The sequence below is a fragment of the Salvelinus namaycush genome, chromosome 1, assembly GCF_016432855.1.
Source record: "Salvelinus namaycush isolate Seneca chromosome 1, SaNama_1.0, whole genome shotgun sequence".
Lineage (NCBI taxonomy): Eukaryota > Metazoa > Chordata > Actinopteri > Salmoniformes > Salmonidae > Salvelinus > Salvelinus namaycush.
In genome coordinates this window covers 32,906,181-32,932,397 of record NC_052307.1, presented here as the reverse complement: position 1 = coordinate 32,932,397, position 26,217 = coordinate 32,906,181, and the positions used below count along the sequence as shown (strand labels likewise).

At 44.8% G+C, this 26,217-nt stretch overlaps 1 protein-coding gene across 1 annotated transcript in view; it reads right to left on the bottom strand.

Annotated features, from left to right (window-relative positions):
• zdhhc8b (zinc finger DHHC-type palmitoyltransferase 8b) overlaps positions 1-26,217 on the bottom strand; it is an 87,003-nt gene that overhangs the window by 7,683 nt on the left and 53,103 nt on the right. The window contains exons 2-3 of the mRNA XM_039002807.1: positions 3,843-3,964; positions 526-683 (exon numbers count right to left, since the gene is read on the bottom strand). Coding sequence (XP_038858735.1) covers positions 526-683; positions 3,843-3,964 — 280 coding nt within the window. The remainder of the gene's footprint in view (positions 1-525; positions 684-3,842; positions 3,965-26,217) is intronic.

The window sequence follows — 26,217 nt, the reverse complement described above, 5'->3', positions numbered from 1 at the left end:
ATCACCTCTGATTGCAAGTCAGATTTCTGAGGTCAGGGATTTTTTACGAAAATCTAATTTAGCTGACTTTGATGTCGTTTTTGGTTGCAGTTGAGTATCTACTGAAGAACACAGCATCGGTGGAAGTGGAAGAAGTGGAAGAAGTTTGGCTGACATATAGTAGGCTACCTCATACCCTTCAGTTCAAAGTCAGATTTGACCCCTTTCATGGAGTGTTAGGCTGTACATGAAAGCGCGAGGCAGAGCCACATCAGTAGGTTACTGGGGGAAGCGACACAGCTGGAGAATGCGACTTCAAATGGGGGGAAAAAGTTCTGAAACCAATAGTCTATATTACCGAATACTGCTTGGATATGGTGTTAAACATGATGGAAATCTAATAATATTGTTCACAGACAGTTGATTTAAAGGTCTTATCTGTGAAAACATACCAGTCAGTTGAAGTGGTCACAAATAGCAACAAGGCTAACACCACATTGTACTGTGAACAGCTGATTACTGGGCGTTTGAGTGCGCGTGGCTTACCTCCACGCAGTTGTCACACACGCTGCAGTGGGAGCAGCGGGGCGGTCTGTAGAAGTGACAGGTGGCACACCACTTCATCCGGACCTGAATTCCCTTGATCTCCACGTTCTTGTAGAGAGGCGCCCGGAAATCATCGTCCTTGTCCTCGTCCTCCTCCGCTGTGCCGCAGGGAGAACACACACATCATTAGCAGGAAAGTACACTCACACACACACACACACACACACACACACACACACACACACACACACACACACACACACACACACACACACACACACACACACACACACACACACACACACACACACACACACACACACACAAATCTGATTTATATGATTCCATTTGACAGGGGCAACAGGAGGTAGACTTAAATAAGCTAGCTCCCATGGTTAGCTGTCTGTACAAATGTACATTTTATAGACACAATGCACTTTGTAGCCCACACCTTTGGCATTTAAACAAGGTAGTAAACAGTAATGTTTAAAGCCCAGGAGGCTGGCATTCAGAGAATGACTAAAAATCCCATTCACGACACAACGCTGGTCATTGCACCGCTGCGGTCGTTCGGGAAAAGTACATTTCCACAGGTTTAGTGGATCTATGCACAACTAGTAACTTTAGGCTCAGTGTAATATTTCTATTTCTATGTGGATTGTATTGCTCTGGAGAGAGACGGAAAATAACACGTGATGTCTTTCAGTTCATCAAAGAGCCCATTCAACCTTTTACGTTTTAGATGTAAAAGGTAACTGACTGAGAAACTGAATGAAAACATCTCCCCTGCAGGCTGCTCTTTCAAAACAATCCTCAGCAGACAGATTCATGAGAGGCTTTGTCATCCAATACACATTATAAGGCTTTATATTTCAAGGCTTTATATTCCAGAATAATATCAGCCTTTATATTTGAACTTGGTAGCCACATTCGCTGTACCAGTCAAAAGTTTAGACACACCTACTCATTCAAGGGTTTTTCTTTGTTTTTACTATTTTCTACATTGTAGAATAATAGTGAAGACATCAAAACTATGAAATAACACATATGGAATTATGTAGTAACCAAAAAAGTGTTAAACAAATATATTTTATATTTGAGATTCTTCAAAGTAGATACCCTTTGCCTTGATGATAGCTTTGCACACTCTTGGCATTCTCTCAACCAGCTTCACCTGGAATGCTTTTCCAACAGTCTTGAAGGAGTTCCCTCATATGATGAGCACGTGTTGGCTGCTTTTCCTTCACTCTGCGGTCCAACTCATCCCAAACCATCTCAATTGAGGTTGAGGCCGGGTGATTGTGGAGGCCAGGTCATCTGATGCAGCACTCCATCACTCTCCGTATTGGTCAAATAGAACTTACACAGCCTGGAGGTGTGTTGGGTCATTGTACTGTTGAAAAACAAATGATAGTCCCACTAAGCACAAACCAGATGGGATGGCGTATCGCTGCAGAATGCTGTGGTAGCCATGCTGGTTCAGTTGCCTTGAATTCTAATTCTAAATCACTGACAGTGTCACCAGCCAAGCACCCCCACACCATCACACCTCTTCCTCCATGCGCCAGGGTGGGAACCACACATGCGTAGATCATCTGTTCACTTACTTTGCGTCTCACAAAGACACGGCGGTTGGACCAAAAATCTCCAATTTGGACCCATCAGATCAAAGGACAGATTTTCACCAGTCTAATGTCCATTGCTCGTGTTTCTTGGCCCAAGCAAGTCTCTTCTTCTTTTTGGTGTCCTTTAGTAGTGGTTTCTTTGCAGAAATTCGACCATGAAGGCCTGCTTCACGCAGTCTCCTCTGAACAATTGATGTTGAGTGTCTGTTACTTGAACTCTGTGAAGCATTTATTTGGGCTGCAATTTCTGAGCTGCAGTTAACTCTAATGAACTTATCCTCTGCAGCAGAGGTAACTCTGGGTATTCCTTTCCTGTGGCTGTCCTCATGAGAGCCAGTTTCATCATAGCACTTGATGCTTTTTGTGGCTGCACTTGAAGAAACTTTCAAAGTTCTTGAAATGTTCCGGATTGACTGACCTTCATGTCATGAGGTAATGATGGACTGTCGTTTCTCTTTGCTTATTTGAGCGGTCCTTGACATAATATGGATTGGTCTTTTACCAAATAGGGCTATCTTCTGTATACCACCCTTACCTTGTCACAACACAACTGATTGGCTCAAACACATTAAGAAGGAAAGAAACTCCACAAATTAACTTTTAACAAGACACACCTGTTAACTGAAATGCATTCCAGGTGACTACCTCATGAAGCTGGTTGAGAGAATGCCAAGAGTGTGCAAAGCTGTCATCAAGGAAAAGGGTGGATACTTTGAAGAATCTCAAATATAAAATATATTTCGATTTGTTTAACACTTTTTTGGTTACTACATGATTCCATATGTGTTATTTCATAGTTTTGATGTCTTCACTATTATTCTACAATGTAGAAAATAGTAAAAATAAAGAAAAGCCCAGGAATGAGTTGTTGTGTCCAAACTTTGGACTGGTACTGTACGTCATACATGATTCACACCAATTAAAGAGAAGGTCACATCGCTCCTAGAAGCAGGAATTTAACTGCAGTTTGTGGAGGCAGAAGGAGTACGATTATCCATGTGGCCACAGGCATCTCACTATAGTGGGCATACGTTTCTCTCTGTAACACTCGATCTCTCTCTATAAAACTACTGCTGCTCGCCCCTCCATCTCCATAACAACCACAGTGAGGAGAGACCAGAAGGACACTGTCACTTCAGGGACATAAACATTAACCTGCCTGTGCCATATGTGCCCTAGTAATTGTTACCTGTTTATGAGGGGAAGAGAATTTCTTAAAGACACGTGCTTATCATTTTACAATCACATTACAACCATCAGGTGTAAATGGACCGCATTCAGCGATCATTACTAAACATAGGGGCCAGGCTGTCCTCCAGGAGAACGCATTGGGGACATATAATGTGCCACAGCGCAGATTCTACAGTGGACGACACACACACACACACAGTGTTTCCCTTCCTTTACTGTTATTAACAGCTGACTGACATCAAGTACTGGCAGTCATTTTCCTAAGACGGCAGCGGGTATCTTTAGCCTCGACCAGGGCTTGGTCGCTCAGTCACAGGCCTGTATGTAATGCACAGCCTGGTGCAGAGAGGGCACAGTTATTTTCTCCAACAGGTTGTCTTTTTAAGCTAATGGGTACTGAGAAAACAGATATGAGCAAGAGAGAGAAAAAGAGAGAGAAAAAGAGAGAGAGAAAAAGAGAGAGAGAGAGAGACCAATACTGTCAGTGGTAAGGGCACTGACCTCTGGGGAAGACTCCAGGGTCCATGAAGGTAGCCATGCTGAAGTTGGCCAGCACAAAGAGGAAGACGACGCCATTGTAGAGAGGCACAGCGGGGGAGATCGCCTTGGTCAACCAGGGGCACCTGCAGAGGAGAGAGAGAGAGGACAGCCGTTAGGATCCTCCACTCATAGTTCATTCATTATTGACGTACCAAACATGTATGCACACTTGGATGCGCACACACACACACACACACACACACACACACACACACACACACACACACACACACACACACACACACACACACACACACACACACACACACACACACACACACACACACACACACACACAAATATATTGTCAAATACCGATACATACTGATAGAGGCATGTAATCAGCCTTTGAAATTAGGGATGGAGGGAGGGGATGCAAATAGGTGACTGCTGCACACCCCTCCCCTTCCTTACCCACCCCATCACCTCTACCACACACACCACCTCACAGAGCCTCACCCACACACAGTCAGCAGTGCAAACAAGATTTTCAGCATCTTTAATCCCACGCAAATGGGAAAACAGCAAGCCTTGCAAAAAGGCGGACATGGTGTAAAGCTGGAATTGCTTCTTCGCCTCTCGAGATTCAGAAATAATAGCAATGGCATCATCAGCTATGCATGGGACAGATCAGATCTCCTCTCAGCCTCAGATATGTCAATGAGAGATGATTACACATGAGGACAGGACTATACTGGAGTCCAGAGCTGCGCTATATTACAATGTCTAACATTTCCTGGAATTAGAGAGGAAGTTGCAGACAAATAGACTGGACAGGGAGACAGACAGACAGTTGGCAGAGGTAGTGTGTTGTTGTTGTGGATGGTACACACAACCTAACATGCTACCTCACTACATCAGGCTCCAAGGTTTTCCAGAAATCATGTTTGAAAGATTGCTGGAATCAGGGGGGAATTAACAGAAAATCTCAGAATCCCCATTACTGGGATTTATGGAAAACCTAGTCCAGGACTAAAACCGAATCACTTAGACATTTTGTGTGTCAAGCTTGACTTTATCCACAGGCTTATTCATCATCACGTACTGGGAAATATGCACAGATACCTGCAACAATGCTGCTTTCAAGAATACCAATTCAAATTTTTTAGCACTGCTCTCATTTTCAATGGATATGTGGGCTGAAATGTCAAGACATTGTATTGACCCAGGAAAGGTCTCTATGCCTCATCGTTTCTGCAGGGTCTCCCTCTAGAGGCCCACCTGAGCCACAATGCAGAGCCGGTTAACTGTAGTCAGCCATAGACAGAAAGTAAGAAAGAAAGACTGGGTTTTCTGTGGTTGTAAATGAGTGAGTGGTGTTAGTGTACACAAAATGAATAAATTAAATGTCTCCTGGGGGAGGCAGCGGTTTCGAGGAAGCACCCCTCTTCGATCATGCCCGCTCGATCAGCGTTACTGCTTTACACACACAGTGCACACACACTGTATGTACACATGCGGACACACACACCAGACACACACACACAGGTACACACAGCAACGAATTCCTGGTATCTGTTCATGGCGAGGATCCTCTTTCCTTCCTTGCCTCTCCCTCCCCCCTATGCTCTGTTCAATTATTCAGAGTGGAGGCTGTACTGTAGGTAGGAGAACGGGCTGCTGTGCTAGCAGGCCTGGGGGAGCATGGCCACAGTCACAGTGAGCTCCAGCGCCCAGCACCCAGCCTCAGCTCTGAGGGAGGGCCAGTCAGCCAGCAACAGGGACCAGAATTACCACCTGTATCAGTGCCCATATGTAGGTAATATCTTCCCACAGCTGCTGTGAGTGTGGTAAAGCAAAGCTATACCATGTGGGGAACACCAAGGAGGGCAGTATAGGGAGAGAGGGAGAGAAAGTCGTATAGGAGTACAGTCCACTGGTCGACCCCTGCCTTGCTTTAACCTAATAATAATAATAATAATAATAATAATGATTATACATACAGCCTAGAGCTTTACAGTGGTTTAATGTGTATGACCCAGCTTGGCCTTTGACATAACCCATCGGCAATGGTGTGTGTGTGTGTGTGTGTGTGTGTGTGTGTGTGTGTGTGTGTGTGTGTGTGTGTGTGTGTGTGTGTGTGTGTGTGTGTGTGTGTGTGTGTGTAAGCACCCGTGTGTGTGAGAGAGTGACCCAGCTCGACATTTAACCCCCGTCCCCCCGTCTGCTATAGAGAAACTAACCGTGGCGGTCCGAGTCAAACACTGTCACAGGGTGAGACAGTACAGCTGTGGCCGGCTGGCTAGCTGGCTGGATGGCCCATGCAGATGCAACCAAGAGTGAAACAATCCAGAGCTTTGTCTGTCAGTGAACTGCGTGAGGATAGAACACAAACAGCAGCCAGGGATGCAGGGGAAAAGTTAGGTTAGTCAGCCCCACCAATACTAATGATCTCTCCTCTCACATGACAACACCATACAGTACTTAGCCTACTCACTTCTAACAACATGGATTCAGTTGGGTGGTAACAGAACATAGATTAACTAAGTTCTACCAAAGTAACTTGGGAGACATAGTCTGGGAGACGTTAGTTTAGCTTCAAATAAATGATCAGGGAAAAGCAACACATTTTAGCAGCTATTCCCCCACCAATAAAATCTCTGGACTATGAATGATGTGTTTTGCCCACAGTGATAAGAACAAGGAGAGAGCCAAACCAAGCACAACCATTTCAGCTGAAAGAGCAATTTAAGAGCCCAGGAGCAGACCACACAGTGGGTGGAAAATGTGATTCAGAGACATTTGTTAATTAAGTGGCAACAACGCCAATCACAAGTCTGTTTTACAGTAAACGTAGGCACAATGCTAAAAATAAAGTAACAAATTACACAAGTTGTCAAAAGTTGAAATGAAGTTTTCCCTGCATTGGCGACTAACTGAATCTATTTTACCTTTAACAGGGAGTCCCACTGACACCAAGGTCTCTTTTGCTAGGGAGCCCTGCATCTTACAATTACACAACAAATTACACATAGGCAATACACCAGAAAGCAATACAAAGAGAATACAAAAATACTAAACACACTCATGAAAAACAATCCCATTCCTCAAAGAGGTCTTCAAATCAACACTGAACTGCCCGAAAGGCACCAATGCATCCAGTTGTAGGGAACTTTGAAGATTGTTCCGTACATGGGTTGCAAAACCAGTCACCCATGATAAAACTAAGTGCACTATGGTAAACTGCATCTAAGGGCTTTAATGAAATGGCAGCTGCATTCATGTAGATGATGTTGCCATAGTCTAGTACCGAAAGCAGTGTTGGGGAAGCTACTCTGAAAATAGAGTTTAAAAAGTTACCAATTACATCATACTGGAAGAAGTTAATAAATTATCATTTTGTAAATTTGAAATGTCAGACAACAAATTGCTAGGTCAGATAACTTTGGAGTCCTACTTTTACAGAATGTGTACTTTAGCCTATTAAACACAAAAACGATGTTTCAAGTGAGCATTATGCAGGTCTGACGCTCGAAAAATGATGGAAATGATTGCCTACTTCATCCATATTTTATTTTATTTTTGCTAAGAAAAGTAGTGTTTAGTTCCAGTAGTTAGATACACCACTACATTGAAAAGAAAACAAGTGAAAACACTACCTAGATTATAATTTAGTTCAACTACCACCAAACTACTGCAAAATGTAGTTCAATTATAACTTGAACTACATGTATTTCACTATTCCCCAACACTGACCGGAAGGAACGTGGACTGAATGATCTGCTTTCTACTATTTAGTATTTTCTATAGAAGCCCATTTTTATTTTCAACTTCTTAGTTAACTTTTTAAAAGACAGCTTATCGTCTATCCGAACGCCCAGATCTTTGTAAGCAGGGACATGATTAATGTGGGTACCATCCAAGGTACACATGTGTAAATCATTAGTCATTTACAGTCAACCTTGAGGTTTACTCTAATATGGTTAGATGAACTCTTATAGCATTAAATCATTAGTCAGGCTAGAGGCCCACTGCACACTGCTGGTGCCAAAAGTGTTCTAATGTAATGAGTCTGGCTCTAGAACCTGCTCACGTAATTTCAACATCTAGTTTGGTTTTAGGTCATCTGTATATGAAGTGTACAAACAATGATCAAGGGATGAGCACCACACCACACATACACACACTCTAGATTCCATCTGCACATATTGGTTTAAATGTGGGAATTCTGACAGCAAGCCATTGCTACATTCAAAGAAAGGCCTGATTCCTCAGAGACCTGCCCATTGTGAGTGTTAATGTACCTCCCAGATCCCCTCTTAAGCCTCACCTTGCTCCAGGAGGGGAACAAGGCCCCTATTGAGGTTTACCAAAGGACACAGTGACATCATCATAAACCTCACTCAGTGTCAGCTTAGGGTCAATATAGATATTCACATTATAGAATCCCCCTACCTCAGCTCAGGGACATAGATATCACATAATATAACCTAATTTCACTGGCAGACTCCAGTTGATGTTTGTCAGTATCGTTCTTGCCTATTAAGATGGAGACTTTACAATTATAAAATCCTGTCTACTGCAAACTGCAATGTCACCCACCTTTCTAACTGCAATGGAAAACCTGAAAGTCAAAAGTTCTGAGATCTTAGAGTAGTAATTAGCATAAGTATTACAAAAACAACACAAATTCTCATTTATTTATTCACTTTGATGGGTGGTGGCGTGATGCCTGATGTGATTAGTTTGTTGTATGGTAGTCTAGCTCTCTAATGTTCTGTTCAGGCACTACGATATAGATTGGATTCTAGCAAGACATCTATCCCCCACATCCCACAACCATTTGACTACACAAATCTGGTAGTCAGTTAATTTCCATGCTTTAGATTTGAGCGGAAAGCTGCCGGTTTTGAAGCTGCTCTTATCTGCTGGAGTGGTTCTGGGAGGGGGAAATGTATAAGCGCAACGTCTGAAAAACCATCAAAAGGGAACAGCGTGTCAACCTGGAGTGCTTTCTGCATCCTTTCACCTGAAATAGAAACAGAAACACTGGCAGCCAGGTATGACTTGCTTCCTCATCCCAACCAAACACTGAGGAGGAAACGTTAGACATCTTAACTACATGACTGGCTCTATTGTGACTAGATTTATAAGAAAACTATAATCAAATCACAAAATAATCCTTTGAAAATGTAAATCTAGTTACATCCCCTGCCCATTGTTAGTGAAGGCATTTGAGGGTGGCACCACTCTTGCGTTGGGCAGAGAGAGAAGCGCTGGTGGGGTTATTGCAGGGCTCCACTCTCCAGTTCACTAATTCATCATTTGCAGAGTATGCTGGTCCATTGAGGACACAGAGATGTCTGTCTGTCTGTGGGATTTTTGTGGGATTGTTCTCTCATTAATTAAAGTGTTAGTTAGGGTCGTCCCAGTGGGCTGCAGATGGACACCCTGTGTTCCTCCAGACTGCCCACTGACCACTTGTGTCCTGGGATGGCCAGGCTCAGGCCTCACCACCCTACAATGCCAACCCAGAGGCCGAGCCACCCTACCAACCTACAGGGATAGCCCAGCTAAGGCATAGCCACCCTACCAACCTACAGGGATAGCCCAGCTAAGGCATAGCCACCCTACCAACCTACATGGATAGCCCAGCTAAGGCATAGCCACCCTACCAACCTACAGGGATAGCCCAGCTAAGGCATAGCCACCCTACCAACCTACAGGGATAGCCCAGCTAAGGCATAGCCACCCTACCAACCTACAGGGATAGCCCAGCTAAGGCATAGCCACCCTACCAACCTACAGGGATAGCCCAGCTAAGGCATAGCCACCCTACCAACCTACATGGATAGCCCAGCTAAGGCATAGCCACCCTACCAACCTACAGGGATAGCCCAGCTAAGGCATAGCCACCCTACCAACCTACAGGGATAGCCCAGCTAAGGCATAGCCACCCTACCAACCCACAGGGTTAGTGCCTGCTCTGAAAGTGCCAGTGCCATTCATCAATAACATTGCTTTAGACCAGGTTCATGTCCAGTGGGGATAAAACTATTTGAAACGGTGAGGTACGACCTGAGCGTGGGGTTGTTCAATTTCAAGGTGGGCAGCACAGCACTGATTTTCATATTTGAATCTTTCTCCTCTAATCAGGAACAGATTCAGACCTGAGCGATCAGATGATTGGACTGACTCTCAGGCCAATAAAAAAAAAGACCCCTGAATACCCCGGCTACCATAACCTCCTGCAATCTCAATCCCAGCTCTTTCAAATCATCAAATCTCTCCTTTTCATCATCTTTTCATTTCTCTCGTCTCCACCAACAGATCTTTTCCCATCCAGAGAGAGGGAGAGAGAGTCAGAGACAGAGAGCGAGAGCTTTCGCCTTATTGAAGTAATTTTTTACTAGTAATCAAACTCCCACTAACTCTCAGTGCTTAGATAACTGAAGTTTGTATTTGCCCTATAACTGTGGCCCCCTGAGAGCTCGACTCTGCGTCTATAATTGATGCACACTTCTGACACACACCATTCTGTGCTCACACACTTCATTAGTATTCCCCACCTACACCAGCGGCTTGGCTGTCAATGGAGACAGCATAGATGTTAAAACAGCCTTTAATATAAATGGGTGACAACGGGTCAGACAAGAAGCAATTCTGCTGATGGGGAGGCGAGGAGATGAGGCCAGGAGCGGAGTTTGTTTACTTGTAAGTTAGCTAGATACTTGAAGCTCATTATTATGCTTGAAATGGCTTTCAGATGAATATAAATGAATGGAAATGGAGCCATTTGAGATCCTCTGGCCGATTAAACTTCCACTTCAGCCATGTATACTAATGACGGGAGCGAGAGAAAGAGAAAGAAAGAGAGAAAGGGAAAGATAAAAAGAAAGAGTGAGAGGAGTGAGAGCGAGAAGGAGTGAGAGAGATAAAGCGAGAGAGCAAGTGAGAGAGAGAAAGAGAGCAATAGAGAGAGCAAACGAGTGAGAAAGAGAGCCTTGGGTAAAGGCTGCTGTTGCTCTATGACTAAGAAGCTAAAATGAGGAAACCTGTGCTGCTGCCGCAGAAAGCACATTGTATTCCAATGTAAAATAAAAATAAATCACATTTACATTGAGACTAAATAAAATGCTTTGCACTGTTGCTTTTTATGCCCTATATTTGAATATTCATAAGCACCTTTTCATCAACTCTAAAGAAAAACTATTAAGGAATAAGAATTAAGGAAAGAAAATGTAATACTGTGACTTGAGGATATTCAAACTCAAGTGATTCAGTAATGGAATCTTAATAAGCATTTGTGTGGTAAACTGTTATGTGATAACACTAGGGATGGGTATCTCTAGATACACTGGCGTGCGAAAGTATTCTCCCCCGCTCATATTTTTCCTATTTGTTGCCTTACAACCTGGAATTAAAATAGATTTTTTTGATTTACACAACATGCCTACCACTTTGAAGATGAAAAATATTTTTTATTGTGAAACAAACAAGAAACAAGACAAAAAAACGGAAAACTTGAGCGTGCATAACTATTCACCCCCCCAAAGTCAATACTTTGTAGAGCCACCTTTTGCAGCAATTACAGCTGCATGTCTCTTGGGGTATGTCTCTATAAGCTTGGCACATCTTGCCACTGGGATTTTTGCTCATTCTTCAAGGCAAAACTGCTCCAGCTCCTTCAAGTTGGATGGGTTCCGCTGGTGTACAGCAATCTTTAAGTCATACCACAGATTCTCAATTGGATTGAGGTCTGGGCTTTGATTAGGCCATTCCAAGACATTTAAATGTTTCCCCTTAAACCACTCAAGTGTTGCTTTACATTACATTTACATTTAAGTCATTTAGCAGACGCTCTTATCCAGAGCGACTTACAAATTGGTGCATTCACCTTATGATATCCAGTGGAACAACCACTTTACAATAGTGCATCTAAATCTTTTAAGGGGGGGGGGGTTAGAAGGATTACTTTATCCTATCCTAGGTATTCCTTAAAGAGGTGGGGTTTCAGGTGTCTCCGGAAGGTGGTGATTGACTCCGCTGACCTGGCGTCGTGAGGGAGTTTGTTCCACCATTGGGGTGCCAGAGCAGCGAACAGTTTTGACTGGGCTGAGCGGGAACTGTACTTCCTCAGAGGTAGGGAGGCGAGCAGGCCAGAGGTGGATGAACGCAGTGCCCTTGTTTGGGTGTAGGGCCTGATCAGAGCCTGAAGGTACGGAGGAGCCGTTCCCCTCACAGCTCCGTAGGCAAGCACCATGGTCTTGTAGCGGATGCGAGCTTCAACTGGAAGCCAGTGGAGAGAGCGGAGGAGCGGGGTGACGTGAGAGAACTTGGGAAGGTTGAACACCAGACGGGCTGCGGCGTTCTGGATGAGTTGTAGGGGTTTAATGGCACAGGCAGGGAGCCCAGCCAACAGCGAGTTGCAGTAATCCAGACGGGAGATGACAAGTGCCTGGATTAGGACCTGCGCCGCTTCCTGTGTGAGGCAGGGTCGTACTCTGCGAATGTTGTAGAGCATGAACCTACAGGAACGGGTCACCGCCTTGATGTTAGTTGAGAACGACAGGGTGTTGTCCAGGATCACGCCAAGGTTCTTAGCACTCTGGGAGGAGGACACAATGGAGTTGTCAACCGTGATGGCGAGATCATGGAACGGGCAGTCCTTCCCCGGGAGGAAGAGCAGCTCCGTCTTGCCGAGGTTCAGCTTGAGGTGGTGATCCGTCATCCACACTGATATGTCTGCCAGACATGCAGAGATGCGATTCGCCACCTGGTTATCAGAAGGGGGAAAGGAGAAGATTAATTGTGTGTCGTCTGCATAGCAATGATAGGAGAGACCATGTGAGGATATGACAGAGCCAAGTGACTTGGTGTATAGCGAGAATAGGAGAGGGCCTAGAACAGAGCCCTGGGGGACACCAGTGGTGAAAGCACGTGGTGCGGAGACAGATTCTCGCCACGCCACCTGGTAGGAGCGATCTGTCAGGTAGGACGCAATCCAAGCGTGGGCCGCGCCGGAGATGCCCAACTCGGAGAGGGTGGAGAGGAGGATCTGATGGTTCACAGTATCAAAGGCAGCCGATAGGTCTAGAAGGATGAGAGCAGAGGAGAGAGAGTTAGCTTTAGCAGTGCGGAGCGCCTCCGTGACACAGAGAAGAGCAGTCTCAGTTGAATGACTAGTCTTGAAACCTGACTGATTTGGATCAAGAAGGTCATTCTGAGAGAGATAGCAGGAGAGCTGGCCAAGGACGGCACGTTCAAGAGTTTTGGAGAGAAAAGAAAGGGATACTGGTCTGTAGTTGTTGACATCGGAGGGATCGAGTGTAGGTTTTTTCAGAAGGGGTGCAACTCTCGCTCTCTTGAAGACGGAAGGGACGTAGCCAGCGGTCAAGGATGAGTTGATGAGCGAGGTGAGGTAAGGGAGAAGGTCTCCGGAAATGGTCTGGAGAAGAGAGGAGGGGATAGGGTCAAGCGGGCAGGTTGTTGGGCGGCCGGCCGTCACAAGACGCGAGATTTCATCTGGAGAGAGAGGGGAGAAAGAGGTCAAAGCACAGGGTAGGGCAGTGTGAGCAGAACCAGCGGTGTCGTTTGACTTAGCAAACGAGGATCGGATGTCGTCGACCTTCTTTTCAAAATGGTTGACGAAGTCATCCGCAGAGAGGGAGGAGGGGGGGGGAGGGGGAGGAGGATTCAGGAGGGAGGAGAAGGTGGCAAAGAGCTTCCTAGGGTTAGAGGCAGATGCTTGGAATTTAGAGTGGTAGAAAGTGGCTTTAGCAGCAGAGACAGAAGAGGAAAATGTAGAGAGGAGGGAGTGAAAGGATGCCAGGTCCGCAGGGAGGCGAGTTTTCCTCCATTTCCGCTCGGCTGCCCGGAGCCCTGTTCTGTGAGCTCGCAATGAGTCGTCGAGCCACGGAGCAGGAGGGGAGGACCGAGTCGGCCTGGAGGATAGGGGACATAGAGAGTCAAAGGATGCAGAAAGGGAGGAGAGGAGGGTTGAGGAGGCAGAATCAGGAGATAGGTTGGAGAAGGTTTGAGCAGAGGGAAGAGATGATAGGATGGAAGAGGAGAGAGTAGCGGGGGAGAGAGAGCGAAGGTTGGGACGGCGCGATACCATCCGAGTAGGGGCAGAGTGGGAAGTGTTGGATGAGAGCGAGAGGGAAAAGGATACAAGGTAGTGGTCGGAGACTTGGAGGGGAGTTGCAATGAGATTAGTGGAAGAACAGCATCTAGTAAAGATGAGGTCAAGCGTATTGCCTGCCTTGTGAGTAGGGGGGGAAGGTGAGAGGGTGAGGTCAAAAGAGGAGAGGAGTGGAAAGAAGGAGGCAGAGAGGAATGAGTCAAAGGTAGACGTGGGGAGGTTAAAGTCACCCAGAACTGTGAGAGGTGAGCCATCCTCAGGAAAGGAACTTATCAAGGCGTCAAGCTCATTGATGAACTCTCCAAGGGAACCTGGAGGGCGATAAATGATAAGGATGTTAAGCTTGAAAGGGCTGGTAACTGTGACAGCATGGAATTCAAAGGAGGCGATAGACAGATGGGTCAGGGGAGAAAGAGAGAATGTCCACTTGGGAGAGATGAGGATCCCAGTGCCACCACCCCGCTGACCAGAAGCTCTCGGGGTGTGCGAGAACACGTGGGCCGACGAGGAGAGAGCAGTAGGAGTAGCAGTGTTATCTGTGGTAATCCATGTTTCCGTCAGTGCCAAGAAGTCGAGGGACTGGAGGGAAGCATAGGCTGAGATGAACTCTGCCTTGTTGGCCGCAGATCGGCAGTTCCAGAGGCTGCCGGAGACCTGGAACTCCACGTGGGTCGTGCGCGCTGGGACCACCAGGTTAGAGTGGCAGCGGCCACGCGGTGTGAAGCGTTTGTATGGTCTGTGCAGAGAGGAGAGAACAGGGATAGACAGACACATAGTTGACAGGCTACAGAAGAGGCTACGCTAATGCAAAGGAGATTGGAATGACAAGTGGACTACACGTCTCGAATGTTCAGAAAGTTAAGCTTACGTTACAAAAATCTTATTGACTAAAATGATTAAAATGATACAGTACTGCTGGCTGGTGAAGTAGGCTAGCTAGCAGTGGCTGCGTTGTTGACTTTGTTTGAAAGTGTAGCTGGCTAGGTAACCTCGATAACTGGCTAGGTAACCTCGATAACCTCTATGATTACTCTAAACTACACAATTATCTTAGATACAAAGACAGCAAAGACAACTATGTATCTAGCTAACACTACACTAATCAAATCGTTCCGTTGTAGTGTATTATTAGTTTCTACAGTGCTGCTAGTCGGTAGAAGTTGACTAGCTAGCTAGCAGTTGTTGACTAGGTAGGAGAACGGTGGCGCGGCGACGAAAATAGCTGGCTAGCTAACCTCGATAATTACTCTAAACTACACAATTATCTTAGATACAAAGACAGCAAAGACAACTATGTAGCTAGCTAACACTACACTAATCAAATCGTTCCGTTGTAATGTATTAGTTTCTAAGTTGACTAGCTAGCTAGCAGTTGTTGACTAGGTAGGAGAACGGTGGCGCGGCGACGAAAATAGCTGGCTAGCTAACCTCGATAATTACTCTAAACTACACAATTATCTTAGATACAAAGACAGCAAAGACAACTATGTAGCTAGCTAACACTACACTAATCAAATCGTTCCGTTGTAATGTATTAGTTTCTACAGTGCTGCTAGTCGGTAGAAGTTGACTAGCTAGCTAGCAGTTGTTGACTAGGTAGGAGAACGGTGGCGCGGCGCGGCGGACGAAAATAGCTGGCTAGCTAACCTCGATAATTACTCTAAACTACACAATTATCTTAGATACAAAGACAGCAAAGACAACTATGTAGCTAGCTAACACTACACTAATCAAGTCGTTCTTTAGCAGTATGCTTAGGGTCATTGTCCTGCTGGAAGGTGAACCTCCGTCCCAGTCTCAAATCTCTGAAAGACAAACAGGTTTCCCTCAAGGATTTCCCTGTATTTAGCGCCATCCATCATTCCTTCAATTCTGACCAGTTTCCTAGTCCCTGCCGATGAAAAACATGGCGTCCTCGGGGTGATGAGAGGTGTTGGGGTTGCGTCAGACATAGCGTTTTCCTTAATGGCAAAAAAGCTACATTTTAGTCTCATCTGACCAGAATACCTTCTTCCATATGTTTGGGGAGTCTCCCACATGCCTTTTGGCGAACACCAAACGTGTTTGCTTATTTTTTTCTTTAAGCAATGGCTTTTTTTCTGGCCACTCTTCCATAAAGCCCAGCTCTGTGGAGTGTACGGCTTAAAGTGGTCCTATGGACAGATACTCCAATCTTCGCTGTGGAGCTTTGCAGCTCCTACAGGGTTATCTTTGGTCTCTTTGTTGCCTCTCTGATTAATTTCCTCCTTGTCTGGTTTGTGAGTTTTGGCGGGTGGCCCTCTCTTGGCAGGTTTGTTGTGGTGCCATATTCTTTCCATTTTTTAATAATGGATTTAATGATGCTCCGTGGGATGTTCAAAGTTTCAGATATTTTTATATAACCCAACCCTGATCTGTACTTCTCCACAACTTTGTCCCTGACCTGTTTAGAGAGCTCCTTGGTCTTCATGGTGCCGCTTGCTTGGTGGTGCCCCTTGCTTAGTGGTGTTGCAGACTCTGGGGCCTTTCAGAACAGGTGTATATGTACTGAGATCATGTGACACTTAGATTACACACAGGTGGACTTTATTTAACTAATTATGTGACTTCTGAAGGTAATTGGTTGCACCAGATCTTATTTAGGGGCTTCATAGCAAAGGGGGTGAATACATATGCACGCACCACTTTTCAGTTAAAAATGTTTTTACATTTTTTGAAACAAGTAATTTTTTTCATTTCACTTTTGTTTTGTGTATGTCCATTACATGAAATCCAAATGAAAATCTATTTAAATTACAGGTTGTAATGCTACAAAATATGAACAACAAGGGAGATGAATACTTTTGCAAGGCACTGTAACACGCACATGGGGTGTCATTGTTGGCACTTCAGCTTGATGCAGTTTATAGGGAACATGTTTGTCTTTTCCACAGTGGATGACCTCCTCAACTGTGTGTGTGTGCCTGCATTTGTGTAGGCCTGCTGGGCATGATGAGCATAATGCTAACACTCAGAGGTGGGTGCCAGGGCCACACACCGCGGCACAGTGGTCCAATGGGTCTCCACGTCTATAAAGACTGAGTCAGTCAGGATGAGTATGTTGTAAAGCAGCACCAGTATGGGGGAGGATGAGGAGGGTGAAGACAGCACCTTACCTCTGAGCCCCCTACCTACTTCCCTTAATCTTCTCAGCTTCCCCCAGCCAGCCCACAGCCCAATAAGCACCACAAGTGGACTGAGACACAACCAGTCTAGGAGTTACTCACCCCGCATGCACGCATGCACACACACACAGACAGACACTAAGCTAAGGACTCTGGGAATAAACACTGGGACTAAACACTGGGACTAAACACCTCCCTCTGCAACTGGATCCTGGACTTCCTGACGGGCCACCCCCAGGTGGTAAGAGTAGGCAACAACACGTCTGCCACGCTGATCAATAACACTGGGGCCCCTCAGGGGTGTCTACTCAGTCCCCTCATGTATTCCCTGTTCACCCACGACTGCGTGGCCAAACACGACTCCAACACCATCATTAAATTTGCTGACGACACAACAGTGGTAGGCCTGATCACCGACAACGATGAGACGGCCTATAGGGAGGTCAGAGAATTGGCAGTGTGGTGCCAGGGCAACAACCTCTCCCTCTATGTGAGCAAATGAAGGAGCTGATCGTGGACTACAGGAAAAGGCGGGCCGAACAGGTCCCCATTAACATCGACGGGGCTGTAGTGGAGCGGGTCGAGAGTTTCAAGTTCCTTGGTGTCCACATCACCAACGAACTATCACGGTCCAAAACACACCAAGACAGTTGTGAAGAGGGCACGACAAAACCTTTTCCCCCTCAGGAGACTGAAAAGATTTGGCATGGGTCCTCAGATCCTCAAAAGGTTCTACAGCTGCACCATTGTGAGCATTCTGACTGGTTGCATCACCGCCTGGTATGGCAACTGCTCGGCATCTGAGCCTAAGGCGCTACAGAGAGTAGTGCGAACGGCTCAGTATATCACTGGGGCCAAGCTTCCTGCCATCCAGGACCTATATAATAGGCGATGTCAGAGAAAAGCCCATAACACTTCAGTCACCCAAGTAATAGACTATTTTATTTGGTACCGCACGGCAAGCAGTACTGGAGCGCCAAGTCTAGTACCAAAAGGCTCCTCAACAGCTTCTACCCACAAGCCATAAGACTGCTGAACAATTCATAAATTCGCCACCGGACAATTACATTTTTTGTTTGTTTGTTTGTTTGTTACCTATGCATAGTCACTTCGCCCCCACCTACATGTACAGATTACCTGAACTATCCTGTACTCCCGCACACTGACTCGGTACCGGTGCTCCCTGTATATAGCCTCATTATTGTTATTCTTATTGTGTTACTTTTAATCATTACTTTTTATTTTAGTCTACTTGGTAAATATTTTCTTCTTCTTGAACTGCACTGTTGGTTAAGGGCTTGTAAGTAAGCATTTCACGCATGTGACAAATAAAGTTTGATTTGATTTGCTTTTGACACGCGCGTACACACACCCACCCTTCATGTAGAGAGACATTCCACTGATCCTCCTCTGTAAGACGCCTGTTTCCTTGATGAAATGAAATACACATCCACCTGTATGTAATAAACATGACAATCAATGTCCCTTCTCTTGATGAAAACCATATTCCATTGCCCTGAAGCTAACTGCATCTGGTCTAATCTACCTTAGAGGGAATGACCAATGAGGGCATCTGAGGCATGTCCTGTATTTGACCATGGCCACAAGCTGTGTCCCAAATGGCACCCCATGGGTCCTGCACGATATAGGGAAAAGGGTGCATGGGCCCTGGTCAAAAGTAGTGCACTATGTAGGGAATAGGGTGCATGGGCCCCAGTCAAAAGTAGTGCACTATCTAGGGAATAGGGTGCCAGTTGGGACGAACACCAAGAAAACCAGAGGTCAATTGGAATAAAGTGAGAGCTTAAGCAGAAGTCACTGTGGCTTAGCTCTGGCTGGTAAATATGTGGAAGTCTTTAGACCACAGTAGCAAGGTCAAATAGTCTCACTGCCCTCCCTGCCACAAGTGTGCTGTAACCCCATCTGGGCAGAATGCACCATGGGGGATTCTGCAAATATAGAGACCACCAGCCACACAATTTGGTCCTCTCTCTCGCAATTTGCCTGGCTGACAAATAGGGTGTGAGCCATGCCTGTTGTACATATTTGCGTGGCAGAAGTTGGCTTACCTAGCTTCACATTCCTCACCACTCTTATTCTAAACCCAGACTGCAGGCAGTTGCTGGGCCTGCTGCATGTATGGGCCACTGTCAGACCCCTGAGAGTTATATCTGACTAAACCAATGTCCAGATTCCATCAATCTTATCTCTTCACCTTACTCCGAGGCCATCATTTAAATAAAAAAAGTGGAACAAATGAAAACTAATGGCAGAATTGAAGTTGAACCTGTCCTAAGGCTGCCATGTGTACTGGGTCTTTTCCACGTCAAAGTTCTCTTATCTAGTCGTCCGGTGTTCAACAAAGTTCAAAAATAGTTTCACTTTCATTAAAATATAATTTTCTGCTGCTTCCCTGCTCCTACTACTGGGTTGGAAGACTCAGCAGTGTGCTGGTTGGAGGACTCAGCAGTGTCCTGCTACTGGGTTGGAGGACTCAGCAGTGTGCTGTGCTCTGCAATGCTGAGTTCTCCAACCCAGTAGCAGGAGCAGGGAAGCAACTAGAAATTATATTTCAGTGAAAGTGAAACAATTGACTGCTACTCTGTGATGCTGTGACCTTTGGCCCAATGCACCGGCCCCCCTCCTCCCGCCACTCTTATCCCTCTAACTCCCCGCCTCCTCTCACACAATCATGACTGTTATGGATTTTATCTCCCAGTGACATCTGCGAGCCATTCCGTGCAAGCGAACAAGGTCAGACCAATTCTCCAGTCACATCCTGCAGGAAACTGAGATTGAGCAGGACAGGACTGCCCCTGCAGTATACACTCTCCCATCTCTCATACTGGCCGCTAGCAGTCTGTAGTATACTTAAATACTGTGTTTATGTAGTACAACTGTAGAACAGAGGAGATCAGAATGATCTGTCTCTCTGTGATAGGGACAGCATGAGGGAGATGTTAATCAGTGTCATTCATGCACAAACAAACCACAGTCATGATGAAATCAAATCAAAGTTTATTGGTCGAGTACACAGATTTTGATCGCACCTGCAGCGAAATGCTTGTGTTTCTAGCTCCAACAGTGCAGCAATACGTAGCAATTCCAAACAATACACACATAATCTAAAAAGTAAAAAGAAAGAAATAAAGACATCTCAGAACGAGCAATGTCAGAGTCTGGAATATATATAGATTACATGACCAAAAGTATGTGGACACCTGTCGAACATCTCATTCAAAATCATGGGCATTAATGTGGATTTGGTCCCCCCTTCGATGCTATAACAGCCTCCACTCTTCTGGCAAGGCTTTCCACTAGATGTTGGAACATCAATTAGCCTTTTAAAATGGTAAACTTGGATTAGCTAACACAACGTGCCATTGGAACACAGGAGTGATGGTTGCTGATAACGGGCCTCTGTACGCCTATATAAATATTCCATAGAAAAATCTGCCGATTCCAGCTACAATAGTCATTTACAACATTAACAATGTCTACACTGTATTTCTGATCAATTTGATGTTATTTTAATGGACAAAAAATTTGCTTTTCTTTCAAAAACAAGGACATTTCTAAGTGACCTCAAACTTTTGAATGGTAGTATACGCTGCTGCTACTGTTCATTTTCTGCCACTTTATTCCTAGTTATATGTACATATCTACCTAAATTACCTCGTACCCCTGCACATCGACTCAGTGCTGCTACCCCTTGTACATAGCCAAGTTACCGTTACTCATTGTGTACTTATTAACACGTGTTTTACTTTTCTATTATTTCTCTATTTTCTTTCTCTCTGCATTGTTGGAAAGGGCCCATTAGTAAGCATTTCAATGGAAGTCTACACCTGTTGATTACAAAGAATGTGACGAATAACATTTGATTTGATTTAATGAACTGTTCATCAATCAGCTTAATGTATACAAAAGAGGCCGTGGCCTGCTAGCAGGAGCAGCGGCAGACTAAAGAAAACACAGGGTGGGGGTTGACACTGTCAGACAGACGAGTGAAGGGTCTACTCTAACGGTAAAAATCACCGATGTTCACTCTTCATCTCTCTCATTTCTCAAGACAGACAGACTTAATCACTCACTCAGAAAAGAAGAGCTCCACTCAGAGGAAGCAGAACCCTGGTCTGCAGATGATACGAGGTAACTGATGGCTGATTCTTTGGCGAGATGAAGGAGTGAACGTTGCGATGAAGGGCCAAGCTTTAGGACACAGCTCAATGCAATGTAGCTGCAGAGTAAGAGAGAGAGGGATGGAGGAATACACATCCACATTGAGTAACACCTTAAGCCCAGCCAAGCCAAGTGCTCAATACTGGTTTAATATAGGCCTACTCTACAGGATGTATATATTTTTTTAAAGAGGCGATTTATCTTTATTAGATCTTCGTTAGATCTTTATTCCTGTCTAGTGGATTTATCGTGATTTGATATAACAGCGTGGATTACCATATTTCAAAAGACGTTTAATGGGAGATGCAAATTTTGCCCAGGAATATGGAATGCAGCCTATGGTATAATTTGAAGTGTTTAACCATATGAAGCTAATAACACCATCATTTCCAGACCTCGTTCTAAACCCCCACCATGTGCCTAGTTAAATAAAGCTTAATTAAAAAAAGTAAAAACGTGGAAGAGATTTAAACCACTAATACCCTCATCGCTCGACCACACTCCCACAATGAAACACTAGATGATGTTCTGACGGTCTCTGGCAGGCCCACTACAGCCCTGTAGCGCTGGCCCAATAACCAAACCAAGCCCCTGCCCCCCATCCACATGCCTGGGTTGGGCTGGAGGGAGTGGGCGAGAGATAAAAGAGCCTCCATCCATGGTGGTGTTTTTGTCTTACTTATAAACACATTATACTATGCTATTATATTCAGTTATGTTATGTAGAATACTGTCATTATGTGACCTTGCAGACATTGATTCAGTTTTGATCTAACTTTATTCAAACGTGCACCATTATCCTGAGTAGCCTGTTCTCTACTCGTGGAGAATGCGCAGAACGTGATACGCACAGTTGCAGAAGCTTCACTCAGAAAAAGGCGGAAACAGTCACTCCGAAGGAAGAAATTACTGCTAGAACCTCCGCCCACCAACCCCAGGCCATTCCGTGTTGGCTCTTCATCCATCATGAGTCCTGAGCTAAGGCAGGTGCATTCCCTAACCCTCCCCAAGAGAGACAGACAGTCTCTCTCTCTCTCAAGACACACACACATCCAGCCCTGGGGAGGATTACACATGCACACAGACACACAGCGAGAAGGATGGGAGGTATCAAAAGAGATTGGGGATAGCAGCTCTCTGATATCATTTTTTCTCCACTCTCGTTCCTCTCCACACATATACAGACCTTATTTGCTGAGTACGTGTTACATGCCATTGAAGTAAGGGCCACATTGGGGAACAAAGCAGTCCTTTGACAGAGCGAGCTGCAACAAGACACATCAATGAATCCATTTAGCAATTAAGCCTGGCAGTGTTGGTATGGGAGAGCTCCCAGGACTGCAATGTTCCCTGTTTCCTCAATGGAAATGCAGAGGATAGGAGAAGGGGTTTGTTTGGTGGGAAACAAAAGGGGTGTGTCAATAAACAGAGCTGGCACAGGATATTCTCTCTCTGTAGTCCAGAACCACACTCAGTTACACTGAGAAATGAAATGACAACACAGATATGACTGCATATTCATAGCGAAAGGAACATTTTTTTTTTTATCAAGGGAGCCCAATTGAAACCAGGGTCTCATTTTCAATGGTGCCCTGAGACCATAAAGTAAAATATAAAACACATATAACTAGATACAATAACAAGTAAATTACATTAGAACATCACTAACATCACAGTCCTCATAAACACGTTTGATAGTGAAGTGCTTCAATATGTGACATTTTTTAAGTGTCAATGCGTTAAGTACTGAGTTGCATGTATTGAGTGCATCATCTCTGTCAGAGAGATGGGGGGTGGTGCCCTTGCCCATCCAGGGTACCAACAGGACAGAGCTGGATGGGTGGAGTTGACACTCATCTCTCCTGCCTGGCCTGGGTCAAGTTCCTGACCAAGCCCCTAAAGAGCCTATCCACTATAGCTCTGTTAATAGGGCATATATCTGCAAGGCCACATAAACAGTACCAGTCAAAAGTGTGCAAAGCTGTCATCAAGGCAAAGAGTGGCTACTTTCAAGAATCTAACATTTTAAATCTATTTTGATTTGTTTAAACACTTTTTTGGTTACTACATGATTCCATATGTGTTATCTCATAGTTTTGATGTATTCACTTATATTCTACAATGTAGAAAATAGTCAAAATAAAGAAAAACCCTTGAATGAGTAGGTGTGTCCAAACTTTTGACTGGTACTGTATAAACGTGCCGTGTCTGTCTGTTGAAACGTAAGAGGAATGGATTGCACAGAGGAGCATAAATACATGGCGGTGGTGGTGGCAAGAGGAGAAGACATGATACAGCGTTAGCAGTCAGTCCCTACCTCTACTCATTGGCTCTAACCCTTTAAGGTTTGCAGATCTGAACATTCTGGAAAGGTAAAAGCAGGGTAATTGTGGATCTTCAACCATATTGCTTACAACTTACAGACTGCAAACAGTGAAGGGTTAGGGCCAAGAGGAAGTGGTAGGGAGGGAATTGGGAATTACTGGCTGTTTAGTATGGGAGTCAAAGAATGGACTGGCCATGCTTGCCTCTAAAAGCCTGGTTCCTGATTAAAAGGATTACTGTGGATGCCTCTAGATGAAAGACCTGCTTGGGTTTGATAAACACTTGGGTTTTACCATCTGGCCTGCGATTGCCTGCGAGGGGACTTTATTATTCCTCAGACAGGCCAGAGAATAGTGACTCCTAAGGAAATTGTGGAGCAATATGTAGCTAAGGGCCAAGGCTGAGATGCTTAGGGGCCCACCACCACTCTCCAATTCACAATGGCACCCTTTTCCCGATGTAAGGCTCTGGTCAAAACTACTGCACTGTATAGGGAATAGAGTGCCATTTAGGATGCACCCCAGGAGCTCTGAGGGGAAAGCCCAGCTGTGCTGCAGGATAAACAGTGATGTCAGTTAACAGCAAATTCAATCAGAGGGCCACTGCGCCGCTCAACCAAGCTTTTTACTACAACAAAATCTATGCCTTTAGGAACCAGATCCCTTTATTAAACCGTTGAGTGATGCCTGGGCATGAATACTGCTGAATGTCTGAATGTAATTCAAATGAATGCGCTTGAGGATGTGACAGTGCATCAGAATGAAGACTGATGATCTTCATCAAGATGGCTCTGTGCTTCTCCTTAGAGAGTCAAGTTCCCTGTCATATTCACATGAGAGGAGAATGCATAAATGAATGAATAGACAAGTCAGGAATATGGCAAATGCACAGTTTCATTCCATTGCCCAGCAGTATGGCATATACACCACATGGCAAAAGTACACTACCGTTCAAAAGTTTGGGCTATCTTAGAAATGTCCTGGCAGCTTCATTAAATAGTACTCGCAAAAACACCAGTCTCAACGTCAACAGTGAAGAGGCGACTCCGGGATGCTGGCCTTCTAGGCAGAGTTGTAAAGAAAAAGCCATATCTCAGACTGGCCAATAAAAAGAAAAGATTAAGATGGGCAAAATAACACAGACACTGGACAGAGGAACTCTGCCTAGAAGGCCAGCATTCTGGAGATCTTCAGTTTCTTGGCAATTTCTCGCATGGAATAGCCTTAATTTCTCAGAACAAGAATAGACTGATGAGTTTCAGAAGAAAGTTATTTGTTTCTGGCCATTTTGAGCCTGTAATCGAACCCACAAATGTTGATGCTCCATACTCAACTAGTCTAAAGAAGGTCAGTTTTATTGCTACTTTAATCAGAACAACAGTTTTCAGCTGTGCTAACATAAGTGCAAAAGATTTTCTAATGATCAATTAGCCTTTTAAATTATAAACTTGGATTAGCTAACACAACGTGCCATTGGAACACAGGAGTGATGGTTGCTGATAATGGGCCTCTGTATGCCTATGTAGATATTCCATTTAAAAGAATCTGCCGTGTCCAGCTACAATACTCATTTACAACATTAACAATGTCTACACTGTATTTCTGATCAATTCAATGTTATTTTAATGGATCAAAAATGTGCTTTTCTTTCAAAAACAAGGTAATTTCTAAGTGACCCCAAACTTTTGAACGGTAGTTTATGTGGACACCTGCTCGTCAAACATCTCATTCCAAAATCATGGGCAATAATATGGAGTTGGTCCCCCCTTTGCTGCTATAATAGCCTTCACTCTTCTGGGAGGGCTTTCCACTAGATGTTGGAACATTGCTGTGGGGACTTGCTTCCATTCAGCCACAAGAGCATTAGTGAGGCCCATTATTCCTCCTCCACCAAACTTCACAGTTTACACTAAGCATTCGGGCAGGGAGCGTTCTCCTGGCATCCGCCAAAACCAGATACGGCCCTCGGACTGCCAGATGGTGAAATGTGATTCATCACTCCATGGCGGCGAGCTTTACGCCAATCCAGCCGATGCTTGGCATTGTACATAGAGATCTTAGGCTTGTCAGTCATGGAAAGCCATTTCATGAAGCTCCCGAAGAACAGTTCTTGTGCTGACGTTGCTTCCAGAGGCAGTTTGGAACTCGGTAGTGAGTGTTGCAACTGAGAACAGATGATTTTTACGCACTACGCGCTTCAGCACTTGACGGTCCCATTCTGTGAGCTTGTGTGGCCTACCACTTCGCAGCTGAGCTTTTGTTGCTCCTAGACTTTTCCACTTTTCCACCAGTCAAAAGCTTGGACACTCCTACTCATTCAAGGGTTTTTCTTTATTTTTTACTATTTTCTACATCGTAGAATAATACTCAAGACATCAAAACGATGAAATAACACATATGGAATCATGTAGTAAGCAAAATGTATTTTGTATATTTGAGATTCTTATAAGTAGCCACCCTTTGCCTTGACGACGGCGTTGCACACTCTTGGCATTCTCTCAAACAATTTCAATAGGTAGTCACCTGGAACAGGTGTTAATTTGTTGTTAAAAGTTAAATAGTGGAATTTCTTTCATTCTTAATACGTTTGAGCCAATCAGTTG